The following is a 14,018-nucleotide window of genomic DNA, read 5'->3' as shown; positions in this document are numbered from 1 at the left end:
ATTAATTGTACAATCTCAACCCAATATTAGTACATGTTATACCCTCTTTCTAACAGAGGTCGAATGTACATGTGTTAGACCGACAACTTATATCCCACTTGTTTAGATATGGGTTCTACTTCAATTAGAGAGACGATAGAACTTATATTCTATTAATCTAAGTTGCACAACTCTTATTTACAGGAAATTTTTCCATATGATTGTCACACCGATGTGTGGTCTCGCACTAAGAAGTTTTCCCCTTAATTAACAGCTACCACGAATTATTGCGTTTAGGATAAGTGGACATCTGTTTCACTTGCTTGACTGAAAAGAGTAAAAAGGACATGCATTGGTATCTATGCCATTTGCTTTTAAGTTGATGGAGTAGACTTATCTTTATTTTCTTGACCAGGAAAGGACATTCATGAGCAGATTGTTTTGAAACGCGCATTATTCATTAATATCACCTGATCATGATATAATCAGCTAAGAAACCTGCAAGGAAAAAATACCAGCTAGAATTACTGAGCCACTTGTTCATCAATGGCACTTGTTAGAGCTCAAGAAGCCTCCTCTTCAGATACTTGTGGTTGCAGTTATCATGTGTTCTTGAGTTTCAGAGGTGAAGACACTCGCAAAACTTTTACTGACCACATCTATACAGCCTTTGTCAATGCAGGGCTTCAAACTTTCCGAGACGACGATGAACTTGAGAGAGGGGAAGATATCAAGCCAGAGCTGGAGAAAGCAATCCAACACTCACGAAGTTCTGTCATTGTGTTTTCGAAAGACTACGCGTCTTCCAAATGGTGCCTTGACGAGCTTGTGATGATCCTGCAACGCAAGAGGACCTCTGATCATGTAGTTTTACCAGTCTTCTACGACATCGATCCATCTGAGGTGAGGAAGCAGACTGGAAGCTTTGCAAAAGCATTTGCCGGACACCAAAAAAATCGATCTGTAAACAAGGACAAGGTGAAAAGATGGAAGGCAGCACTTGCAGAAGTTGCAGATCTTGCAGGCATGGTCTTACAAAATGAATGTGATGGGTAAATTTCGTTAATTTATAACTGGTCCTTTTTAAGTTTTCTTTCATGACATATATAATATTAACATATCAGACTTTATAATTTGATTTCCCCATTTATTTTCATTTGGATTGCAATTTTCTAGGCATGAGGCAAAGTTTATCAAGAAAATTGTTAAAGTGATTGAAGGCAAGCTAAGTCGCACGCCGTTGAGTGTTGCCCCTTACCTAATTGGAATCGATTCTAGAGTCAAAGAGATTAATTTATGGTTACAAGATGGATCATCTGATGTTGAGATATTTGTGATTTATGGGATAGGTGGAATAGGGAAGACAACCATTGCACAAGTTGTTTATAATTCAAATTTTTCAAGATTTGAAGGAAGAAGTTTCCTTGAAAATATCAGGGAGACTTCAGAAGGTCCCAATGGTCTGGTTCAAATGCAAGTACAACTTCTCTCTGATATTTTGGGTGGAAGAACAATAAAGATACGTAGTGTTAGTGAGGGAATAATTAAGATTAAGGATGTTATAAGCTGTAAAAAAGTTCTTCTTGTCCTTGATGATGTGGATCATACGAACCAATTAGATGCAGTACTTCGAATGCGAAAATGGTTTTATCCAGGAAGTAAAATTATTATAACAACTAGGTGTGTGGGGTTGTTGAAGGCTCATCAAGATGTTAAGGTGCATAATGTTGAAACCTTAAATCATGTTGAATCATTGGAGCTCTTTAGTTGCCACGCATTCGGACAGAACCATCCAGTTGAAGGTTATGTGAAACTTTCGGAAAAAGTAGTAAACCACAGCGGAGGACTTCCATTAGCTCTTAAAATTTTGGGTTCTTCACTATCAGGGCAGAGTGTAGATGTATGGGAAAGTGCATTAAAGAAATTGGAAGTTATTCCAAATGATGACATTGTGAATAAGCTCAGAATAAGCTACGACTCTTTACAAGACGACCATGACCAACAATTATTCCTCCATATTGCATGTTTCTTCATTGGAAATGAAAAAGATGTCACAGTGAAAATACTAGATGGATGTGATTTCTTTACAATTGTTGGCATTCAAAATCTCACCGATCGGTGTTTGTTAACAATTGATGAATATAATAAGGTGAAGATGCATCAAATGATTCGTGACATGGGAAGAGAAATTGTTCGCCTAGAATCAAAAGAGCTGGAGAAACGTAGTAGATTATGGCATCATAAGGATTCTCTCAGTGTATTGAGAGAAAAGAATGTAAGAAACATGCTCATTATGTATGCTGCACGCATAATCTTTTTTCTTTTTTTGTGCATTCATGTTGGTTACTAATCCAAATGCTTTGTTTTCTATTTTCTTTGTACTAGGGTTCAAAGAAAGTTGAAGGTCTTGCCCTTAATCTGCACCCTGTAGACACTCCTTTGAGAAAATCAAACATGGTAGTCTTCGAAACTAATGCATTTAGAAGGATGGTTAAACTAAAACTACTCCAGCTTAGTTTTGTACAGCTCAATGGATGTTATGAAGAATTTCCTAAAGGACTGAGATGGTTGTATTGGCTTAAATTCCCTTTAGACTCTATACCCAGTGACTTTCTTTTGGAGAGCTTGGTTGTTCTTGAAATGCCCTATAGTAGCTTAAGACAAATCTGGAAGGGAACAAAGGTATGCATGCGACTCCACACTTTTCATTTTAGTTTTTCTTAGGGATTAACTGGTAGACAAATCTACAAGAATAAACTCCTGCGTTCTTACATTTTTCTTTTCACAGCATCTTCCATCATTAAAGATCCTTGATCTCAGCAATTCCCATGAGCTCACTGAAACCGGCGACTTCTCATTGGTCCCCAATCTAGAGAGATTGATTCTTGAAGATTGTGCAAGCTTGGTTGACGTCCATGAATCCATTGGAAACCTAGAGAAACTTGTTTACATGAATATGAAAGATTGCAAAAATATTAGGAAGCTTCCAAATAGCAGTTCTATGCTAAAATCACTTGAAACACTTATTATATCTGGTTGCTCAAGCCTTAATGAGTTTCCTGTGGAGATGGGGAAGATGGAATCTCTTAAAGTGTTTCTAGCCGATGAAGTTCCAATAAGTCGATTACACACTACCACTTTACCCTGCACTTTAGTTGTTCTAAGTCTTACAGACTGCAATCTTTCTGATGATTCTTTTCCAAGAGATTTTGGTAGCTTACCCTCATTGCAGAGATTGGATCTAAGTAGCAATCCACTTTGTAGGCTACCTGATTGCATCAGAGGCCATACAGGGCTCGATCACCTTGCATTTTCCCAATGTACAAAGCTCAAATCGCTTGAGGGGCTACCAAGAGTAAAAGAATTGGTTACACTCCATTCTGAGTCATTGGAGAAAATAACATTTCAATCAATTTCATGCCTACCAAACACTATCATGTATGGTTACAACTCCAAACTTGCTGAGATTGAGTACTGGTACAAGTTAGAGCCAATAGAAACAGTGGATGCAGAAATGATAAAACTTTTGGGCTTGTATAACTTGGAATCCATGAAAGCCATTAGGATGTGCACCCCAGATATGCTTTATTCGGATGGCACGATGCATCCCATCGAGGTAATTCTTCGCTCTCTCTCTCCTCTCTCTCTCTTATTGGGCAATGCAATGCAACCCAACGTTTTATTATTTTCCGAAAATTATATGGCATGCTCAAAACTTTGGAATTTAGACTATGTAAGTTGAGAAAGAAAAGTTGGGAAAAAAACAAAGAGTTTTGTTAAACAGCATTTTACTACGCCCTATGCAAGCAAGAGGGTGACTAATTACTCTTGCTATTTGGTATAGGGACTGTCTGAAGTTGGCATATTCAGCACATTTGTTCCTGGAAATGAGGTTCCAGGCCAGTTCAGCCATAGAAGTAAAGGGTCCTCAGTATCTTTTACTGTGCCTTCACTTCCAAATCTAAAGATCCGAGGCTTGAACATCTTCTCTATTTATGCAAATTCCAACACTTACTATTTTTCTAGTATACCTAATCCAGTAATTACCAAAGTCAGTAACAAGAGCAAGGGTCTGAAATGGATCTATGCCCCAACATGCTATGGCATTCCAGGTAACGAAAACGACGTGATATGGTTAAGTCACTGGAAGTTAGGGAACCGACTGGAAAGCGGGGAAGAAGTGACAGTTTCAGTATTTACGCAACCTTGGCTCCAAGTGAAAGAGTGCGGCATCCAACTTGTGCATGAGCAAGACCATGAGATAAGTAGTGCCCAAAACTACGACACAGATCCTTGTTATCCATCTGACATTGGTGGGAATTTGGCAGAGTTTATTCCAGGAATATACTTCATGTGGGGTGGACCCCTAAATAGAGATGGTGGTAGAGATTTTTTGTTTAGCTGGAAAAGGGAAGATTGGTTCAAAGACATCTTTGGAGACTCTAATGAAGAAACAGGTATGTTGTTTAGATATATCACTGATAAATTAGCACAAGAAGTTAATTGTGGTGGCAATGCTATTCGTACTCTCAGTTTGTCATACTGCACTTTTCCTGCTAGTGTTTTAAAATATAGAGCGGGAATAGGTGCTGCTTTATTATCACTATTTTGATGTTGAAACACATGCCAAGCCATCCACATTCATTTCAAAGAATTTAGTTCCTTCTGATATTTTATGTTGACTTTCTGTTATTTGTGTGTTTTGTAGACAAAGAAGAAAGGCAGCCACCACAGGGTGACGATGAGCCGCTTGCACTTGCAGCAGCATCAGAAACATTAATAGAAGCAGAGAGGGCAAACAACAACTGTGGTAGCAGAGGCTGCAAGATTATTGTTATTATTGGTGCTTTCTTCTTTCTCTTCCTTTCTCTAGTACTGTCTCGCTCTTTTCTCTCTCACTAAAAAAGAAAAGGACAGGCGACAATGTAATGTATTTCAAATGCTGCTCCATATGTAATCAAAATGGAAAAGCTTCAATTAAAATTTTACCCTTGTGAAAGAAAGTCCAACTTGCATCAATTGACAAAAAAGGTGAAAAGAGTACAGAAAATGCAAATGCAGACATCAAATTTATGCAATACAAAAACTAGATAGGCCAAAGAAAAGGATGAAAGGGCAAGTACAAGTTAGTATTTATGTCAACTTAGGTTCGGACTGGTTTTTTCATTGAAAACCACTGGATTTTGTTAGGAGAATGAGAACTCATCAAAATTACGTAATCAAGAACACAAGCAAGAAAATTAAAGAGGACACCAAGAATTTAATGTGATTCGGCAATATGCCTACATCCACGGGGAGTAGTATATATAATTATATATATGTCATATATCCAAAACCAATTCAATAAAATTAGAATTGAAGAAGCCAAACACTCCATCATGCACTGACCAAGCAATTTGAGTGTACAAGAGCCACCAATACTATCAGAGAATATAGTGGTTTCAGAAATTCTAAACCATGAACCGGACTGGAAGCAGTCTTCTTCTTTTCTTTCTTTTTTTCGGTTGAACCGGAAGCAATCTTTGGGAGTACATATTGAAATCATCTGGTGTCTGGTAAAGGAATGAAACTTTTATCTCCAATTTGTCTAAAGCAATTGAAAGGTTGAAAATGGTTTTAGACATAGAACTTAAAGGGGCAGTTTTCTGATTTGTCAAATACTGATGCATCAGAGTGATCCTCACCAAGGCCATCTTTGTCAAAAGACAGAATCTGGCCAACTTGGAACTTTTATTGAAAACAAAAGACATTAAAAACTGCCACTTTCTTCGAAGATATATATTATTACTCCAATTTTGACAACTCATATAGTGCTTCTTGTTGTGAAAATATTGACAAACACTTTCACTCACTCCCCTAATGATCTTGTTGTTGATGGACTTTGTGACACACACAATGATGGATGAATCACACACACACACTTGAGACAACAACCAAGCACAAAGTGACACAAGAATTTATAGAGGTTCAGCAATTGCCTACATCCTCTTGGTGATCCCCTTGAGAAATTCACTTCATGAAAGAATAAGTTACAACTTTGGTTTTACACAGAAAAACCCCCTTAGAACTCTATTCTCTCCCCAAGCTCTCTTTTCTCTCACACCCCTTGCTCAACACTTTGATGCACTTGTGAACACTCTCACAACCCTTGGTGTTTCCCTCCTTGGTGTCTAGACTCTCAAGACCCCAACTCAGCTCCTAACTTGAACTGATTGCTCTCCCTCACGTTCTCCCTTGGTGAGTTAACCTCCTTTGAACACAATAGCACCCAGCTACTTGACCACCTTGAGATTAACCACACCTTACTTCAACTTGCTTTCACAACTTATAATGTCTTGCTTTACATCCCATTACTTACACAGACCAATGGACACAAGATAAGGCACCATTTTGTCTTCCACGTTCCTTCCTTTAGTCTCCCACTTAGACTAAAGATCAGATCATGCAAGTAAACAAATCCCACTTCAGCCACTTTCCAACAAAACCAGAAAATGGAGAATGGATTCTCCAAACCAAGACAACCAATTGGCAATGAGTGCTCTCCCAACTATACAGCAGGTAGTCCACCTTCTTTTAACTCAGAAGTGACCCATTAAGCACCTGCAATTAGTTGGAAAGCGATAGCCACCGAAAACACAGTTGAAAACACGTAAGAAAACATCAGCACAGCACAGGAGCGACCGGTCGCTGATACCTTGCGACCGGTCGCTACGACCATTTGGATACCTAGCGACCGGTCGCTGATACCTTGCGACCGGTCGCTTTCTGTGATTTCTTCAGACTTCGAATCTGTGCCAGGGCGACCGGTCGCAAATGTCTGGCGACCGGTCGCTCGTCGACTTCGTTCCAGACTTCGTTTCTGCTTTGAAACGACCGGTCGCAAATACCCAGCGACCGGTCGCTTCCTCCTTCACTTGCAACCTAAATGTGAGCCATTTTTCCAACACTTCTTATCAACAAACTTCAAGCATCCTTTAAACTATTACTTGGATTGGATCACAAAATTTGGTCAACCAAGGTTTATATTTGGATCACAAAATTTGGATTATTGAACCCATAGATAATTTTCTATATATTTATGTCCTTCTCCGAATCCTTAAACATATTATTTCAATTTGAAGTCATGGAATTTTGCATGTTGCCTCCGTGAGCTGAGCACTCATACCAGCTGCCATGGCCTTTGTTGGGGAAACACCGCTTTCCCCCTCGTCACAGCATAACCCGATGGAAAATAAACAAACAAACCAACAAGCCCAAGATGACAATTATCAAGATAGCAGAATTACACAGAAGCAAATAGAGAAGTGAAGAGAAGCAGAGAGAATTTCTGATAAATAGAGAGAGAAGAAACTATTGTATTCTCATTAATCTTTTTCTAACACTATTACAGACCTTTATATCAAGCTATAGTTAGAAGCTTGTTCACGTTCTCTAACCTCTCTAACCTCTCTTTCTTACATTGATCAATGCTAACAGACTTTCTTAACTGTCTAACATGACTAACAACATTTTAACCACTTGATTCTTTAATCTCTTGACATGTGGCAAGACTAGGACCTTGATTCTTTAATCTCTTGACATGTGGCAAGACTAGGACCTTTGATATCTTTACATTCCCCCTCAATCGCAGGCTTGGAGGAGCCAAGCATAAGATTGGAACAATGGTGTTGAAATAAAGGAGTTGAAAGACCTTTAGTGAGGATATCAGCAAACTGGTCTGTAGAAGAGACATGCTGGACCAGCAAGTCACCTTTGATAACACGTTCTTTGACAAAATGATAATCAATCTGGAGATGCTTCATTCTTGAATGGAACATTGGATTTGAAGCAAGGGAAATAGCAGAAATATTATCACAATGGATTAAAGGAGGAATATGTAAAGGGATATGAAGATCACAGAATAGTTGTCGAATCTAGGCAAGTTCTGCAGCAGCAATAGCTAGAGCCCTATATTCGGCCTCAATGGAGGATCGAGAAACAGTATGTTGTTTCTTAGAAGCCCAAGAAATAGGACTGGACCCTAAGTAAACAATAAAACCTGAGACATACCGTCTATCATTTGGATCACTAGCCCAGTCAGCATCACTATAAGCCTGCAGATTAAGTATACCAGGCTGAAAATGAATTCCAAAATCAAGGGTACCTTTAAGATACCTCAAGATTCTCTCAACTGCTACAACATGAGATTCCATTGGATGATGCATGAATTGACAAGCTTGATTCACTGAGAAGGCAATATCAGGCCTTGTGAAGGTGAGATACTGCAGAGCTCCAACAATACTCCTGAATTGTTGTGGATGAGAATAAGGCTTGCCATCATCCTTGAGCAGGTGATGATAGGAAAGACAAGGAGTAGCACATGGTTTCGATTCCTGTAAATCAACCCTAGCAAGTAATTCTTTGATATATTTAGTCTGAGACACAAATAGACCAGAAGACTGATAAGAAATCTGCAGTCCCAAAAAATAATTCAACTGGCCTAAATCCTTCATATCAAATTCCTTAGTTAATGCTTCAATAACTGATGTAATAAGAGAGGAATGACTGCCTCTAAGGATGATGTCATCTACATAGAGAAGTAAGACCACAGTGCCAAGAGAAGAATGCTGAACAAACAAAGAAGGATCTGCAAGAGATGCTTGAAACCCCAAACTTGGTAAAAAAAACTAGTAAATCTCTCATTCCAGGCACAAGGAGCTTGTTTTAAACCATATAAAGACTTCCTTAGTTTGCAAACAAAGTCAGAAGGATGAAGCTTGCTCTCAAAGCCTTGGGGTTGAGTCATATAAACCTCCTCTTGAAGAATACCATGCAAAAATGCATTTTTAACATTAAGTTGCCTTAAAGACCAATTAAACTAAGCTGCAAGGGCAAGTACTAAACGAACAGTGGTAGGTTTCATTACAGGACTGAAGGTTTCACTATAGTCAATACCTTCCTCTTGACTAAAGCCCTTAGCAACCAAGCAAGCCTTATGTCTTGCTATAGAACCATCTGCATTCTTCTTGATTCTATAGACCCACTTACAACCTACAAGATTCTTAGCAGGTGGTAGAGGAACCAAGTCCCAAGTGCCTTGTGCATGAAGAGCCTCAATTTCCTCCTGCATAGCAGATTGCCACTCAAAAACTGTAGAAGCAGCCTTGAAAGAACTAGGTTCGACCTGAGAGAGATCAATAGGTTGTACAGAGGCAAAATAAGCCTTCATTTTGGAAATACCATTTTAGACCTGGTTGTCATAGGATGAAGGTTCATAGGTGAAAGAGGCAAGACTACATAAAGAGTCTCAGGTTGGAAATCAGGATCCACAGGGAGAGGAGACTGTGTAGCAGAGTCTCAAACTGGCAGAGTCTGAGATGTGGCACTAAGAGACAGTGTATGCAAAGATGCAATGGCTCTAGAGGTGGATGTAGAAGAAGAAGGAAGAGGCAAAACAGTGTTATGCAAAGAAATAGATGGTGGAGAAGGAGAAGGAGAATGAGAAGGAGAAACAGATACTGCAGGCACAGAGGTGTAAGGAAACACAGTTTCATCAAAGATGACATGTCGAGTCACAAAGAACCGATTGGTTTGAAGAGAAAAACATATATACCCCTTATACTGACCTGCATAGCTAAGAAAAATGCAAGTGGAAGTTTTTGGCCGAAGTTTGTGAGTATTGTAAGGCTTGAGTAATGGAAAACAAGCACAACCAAAGATTCTGAAATGAGTAATGATTGGTGTAGAACCATACAATAAGAAAGAAGGAGATTTAAGCTGAAGAATTTGACAAGGCATCCGATTAATCAAATAGATGGAAGTAGCACAAGCATGAAACCAAAATTTAGGAGGTAAATTGGCAGTTTGTAACAGAGTGATTGCAGTTTCTAAAATGTGCCTATGTTTTCTCTCAGCAAGACCATTTTGTTGAGGAGTATATGGACATGACAGTTGATGGACAATGCCCTTGGTAAGAAGATAATGTTTGAATTTATTACTAAGATACTCACCACCCCCATCACTTTGAAAAACTCGAAGAATAGCAGAAAACTGAGTAACTAAGAAGGCATGGAAATAGACAAAGATAGAATAAACCTCTCCTTTATTGATCATTGGAAAAATCCAAGTAAACCGAGTACATTCATCTATGAAACTAACATAATATCTGAATCCCTCAACAGATATAGTGGGAGAAGGACTCCAAACATCACTATGAATTACTTCTAAAGGTTTGACAGACTTAACTGTTGGATAAGGAAAAGGAAGTTTGGCAAGTTTGCCTTCTAAACAAGTGGTATAGACTAATTTGGAAGTGTCTGAAGTAAAAGGAATCTGGGATTGATTTAAAAGAGCAGAAGTGATTTTGTTAGAAGGATGACCGAAACGCTTGTGCCAGAGACTTGTTTTGACTTGGTGACCAAGATAGCAGAATTGATTCTTGTGGAAAGAAGATGCTTGTTGAAGACGAGGTGGTGGAATGGATGAAATGGAGAAAAGGAATAGGATATGATCGGTTCATAATTGTATATCATTTTGTACCCTTCTAGCTTATGATTTGGTTATGTTTTTGAGTTAAACTTGTGCTTTTAATCCTTTTTGTGTTTATCTTTCAGTTCATTGAGCTTTAGGTAATAATGAGGGCTTTGGATAGTAAATGATGGAATCCATGCATGTTAGGGCCTAATTTGGATGAATGGATGAAGAGCTTAAAGACAAACTCAATTTTGGCTACAGTCCCCTGCCAGCCCAGTTTCGTAGGTCATATTGCAAGCTTTGTTTCAGCAACCTACATAGCTCAGATGAGGCCACATTCTTCATGAAAGTTGTTCCAATGGGTGTATACTATAACATATCCAAAATTCAGCCCCATTGGATAAATATGGAGTCTGTTACCTAGCAAACACAGAACCATGCTCAGGATGGATTTTATCAGCGCGCAAAATGAGTTAGCAATTTGTTTTGGCCTTAACTTCCTCCTCCGACCTTGGATTGGCCCAAATGATATATGGCTGGAAAGAAGACATTCTGAACTTCAAGTTTGAGTGCTTAAAGTCTTAATTTGCTTAAGGGAAGCCCAATTCGTAAGCCCTTGAAGTTGCTGGTCATGCTGACCTCAGGATGAGCTATTATTTCTGGTTGGAAGCTTGGTCATGGTGACATGAAGATGAGCTAGGGCTGCTGGTGGGATTTATTAGTGAAGTGCATCAACCATTTCAGATTTTATAATGGAAGTGTTGTATGCATTAGTGAAGTGCATCAACCATTTCAGATTTTATAAAACAAGTGTTGTATGCATTAGCCATACTTAATTCAGATTTTCAGCTTCCTTAGGCCTATATATAGTGAGGTTTCCCAAGCTTGTAAAAACACTCCAAGGGGGGGAGCTCTCAAACACTTCTCTAGAGCTCCCTTCCCTTCTCTCCCTCAAATTCTCTTAGTTTCTCTTTCTAGTTTTCAATTGTTATAATGAGATCTTTGTGCTGAAATTCTCCTTAAGTTTTTCCAAGTTCTACTTAATTTTCATTGTTATGTAAATTCTTTTCTTTAGTTTCAAGTTTGATTAGTTTCCAAGTTTCAATTATGGTTTTTGTTCTTATTCATTATGCTTATAAGTTAATATGCTAGTTTGAATGATTGATCACCATTTAGGCTTGCATGTTAGCTATCTTGGTTTGAATTAAGAGTAGACACCATGCTTTAATTCAAATTGAACTATGAATAGGAAGAGTATGTATGGACATTCGACAACAGGGATTAGATACATACTTGGTTGTTTAAAATGTTCTTCTATGCTTAATGGGTTCCTAATGCTTAATTTTAGGTTAGACAACAAATGATCAAATTAGGGAATTAGGAACACAAGGTTATGACCACACACCATGGCTTAATCATACTTTAGCTAGAATCAATCAATTAATCTAATTGAACTTGGGAACTTATCTACTTGAGTTAGTTATTTCTTTCTTCCTTGTTTTATTTATTTCCTTTCTTTTTCATTTCTGTTTTGTGTAGGAAAAATGAATTGGATCTTTCAATCACCAATCCTCGTGGGATCGACCTCGCACTTACATATGCTATACTACCAAACGGCTCGTGCACTTGCGAGTATCACAAGTTGAGGATGCAACTGAATCCATTTTGGTGCAGCTGTATCTACGCAACAAGTTTTTGGCGCCGTTGCCGGGGATTGGCAACTTAGTTTGGTTCTATTTCTTTTCCCTACTTGTTTTATTTTTATTTTTCATTTTCATGTTTTTCTAGACAATTTCAAGTTTTAAAGTTAATGACGTTAATGGACAAGTTGTGTTTGTAGTCCAACAGAAAAGGACAATTGCCCAACAAGCAAGAGAACTGGGTTTAAGTCCCAGCTTACACAACCCATTGGTGCTTGTTGCTTTGAAGCATGGAATTGGATGTGTGTTGATTTTCCTTTTCATTTTAGTTTTTATTTCCTAATCCTTTTAATTCCATTTCAAGTTTGTGTGTTTGTTTTAGCAATTTATGATAGCTTAATAAAAATGGAGAGAGATGGCAACCTCAATCATAAGAATGGGTAGTGTGGAGCAATGGGAGAAGTCGCGACCTCCAAGTGCATCACATTCGACCTAATCGCTTCAAGGGGGAGCATTTCAATCATTTCTCTTCTTTGAATTATGTTTATTTCCGTCATTGTTTTTACCTTTTGGTCCGCGTTGAGTTCTTTGTTTTTCTGTGCTGAATCCAACCATATAAAGAACGTAAAATTTGGACTTACGGTTGGAAAGTTATAGCCTAAAAACTGAACACAGGTCGAAGCTGAAAAACATAGAAACGAATCTGTCCAAATGGTGATAAATGGGTGATAGAAAGTGCTGTTTGTTTTTTTTGGTTTTTTTTTTTTTTTTTTTTTTTTGGTTTTTTTTGTTTTTCTTTGGTTTCTTGGTTTGTTTCTTTTAGTACAACAATTTATATTGTTTGTTTGAATTTGTTTACAGTACTTAGTTCATTTTCGTTTATGGTTTGTTGTTTCATTTTATCTTAATTTGTTTTTGTTTCTTATCTTAAAAATTTTAAATAATTAAAAAAAGATTTTTCATATGAGCCGACTTATGGTAACCTCAGTGAGCACTTCCGTTAATACAGTGTCTAGGAGTTCTTTAGGCGACACCTTCGGTGTCTAAGAAGTTTGGGTTTTAAGCGGGACCATTGTGACCCCTCCAACCTTCCCGGATCCCCTGGCTGTGTTTTCTGAGGCCCTTAACTGGTCATCCGTGAGTTGCTTGTATATTGTGTGTTTTTTAAATTAAGTTTTCTTTATTTTCTTTGTTTTCTTTTCTGTTGAGTCTTTGTTTTTGTTTTGTTTCTGTTTTTGTTTTTGTTTTGTTATGTTAGTTTATTTATTTATTTACGTGGTATGGTTAGTTAGTTTATTTCTGAGTGTTAAAACAAATTTTTTTTTTTATTTCAAACATTGCATAAAAACAAAAAAACAAAAAAAAAACAAAAAGAAAACAAAACAAAACAAAAATAAAAACAATTAAAAATAAAAACAACTTCTTCATCTTCATGGCATGCCTCTGTTTTCTCTTACTTGCAGAATCTGCAGCAGCTCAACATGGTCCTCATTTTTTCTCTGCAGTGCTTCCACGTGCTGATTGGCACAATAGAGCCGCTTCTGCAAGTCTGCCACCATAGCCTTCAAGGAAGCTATTTCCTCGCTCATTGCGGCACACTCCCGTGTTCTCGCCAGCAATCGCATGCCCAAATTGGTAGCCGAGACCGCATGGAGTACAGTTAAATTATGGGACTCCTCCACCGCTGCCTTGTCAGACCTCTGTGCCACATGCAGATGATCTGTCGGTGTGAGCTTGTTACCAATCATGCCTCCCAGCAGCGCTGCTCTGTTCGGCATTGCCTCAGAAAAGTTCGGTATTATCTCAGCAAAGTTTGAGGCCGTACCGTGATGATATGTAGAGTTTGGAAAGACAGTGTTTGGAGGAGCCCTTGTCTGGGCATTCGGTGGTGCAAGTGAGAGCTCAAGGTTGAGATCATCAAGGTGAGTGCATGAGGATGCCATTTGT

General features: G+C 38.3%; 1 protein-coding gene across 1 annotated transcript; it reads left to right on the top strand.

Annotated features, from left to right (window-relative positions):
* The first annotated feature begins 373 nt into the window (after positions 1-373).
* LOC110750915 (disease resistance protein RPV1-like) lies at positions 374-4,976 on the top strand. The gene is made up of 6 exons (XM_021951312.2): positions 374-1,031; positions 1,156-2,254; positions 2,365-2,661; positions 2,768-3,595; positions 3,824-4,436; positions 4,688-4,976. Exons 1-6 carry the CDS (start codon positions 526-528, stop codon positions 4,879-4,881), a joined length of 3,537 nt encoding a protein of 1,178 aa, XP_021807004.2. The 5' UTR covers positions 374-525; the 3' UTR covers positions 4,882-4,976.
* Positions 4,977-14,018: the final 9,042 nt, after the last annotated feature.

This window comes from Prunus avium, chromosome 2, assembly GCF_965620075.1.
Source record: "Prunus avium chromosome 2, drPruAviu1.hap1.1, whole genome shotgun sequence".
Lineage (NCBI taxonomy): Eukaryota > Viridiplantae > Streptophyta > Magnoliopsida > Rosales > Rosaceae > Prunus > Prunus avium.
Note: the sequence above shows the minus strand (reverse complement) of the source record. Positions and strands in the feature narration are given on the sequence as shown.

Bases quoted from the DNA above. Each gene is read 5' to 3' on its own strand.
- LOC110750915 (XM_021951312.2), top strand. From the start codon at position 526: ATGGCACTTGTTAGAGCTCAAGAAGCCTCCTCTTCAGATACTTGTGGT. The intron at 2,255-2,364 runs GTAAGAAACATG...TCTTTGTACTAG, and splicing joins GTGTATTGAGAGAAAAGAAT to GGTTCAAAGAAAGTTGAAGG. The intron at 3,596-3,823 runs GTAATTCTTCGC...TATTTGGTATAG, and splicing joins GCACGATGCATCCCATCGAG to GGACTGTCTGAAGTTGGCAT.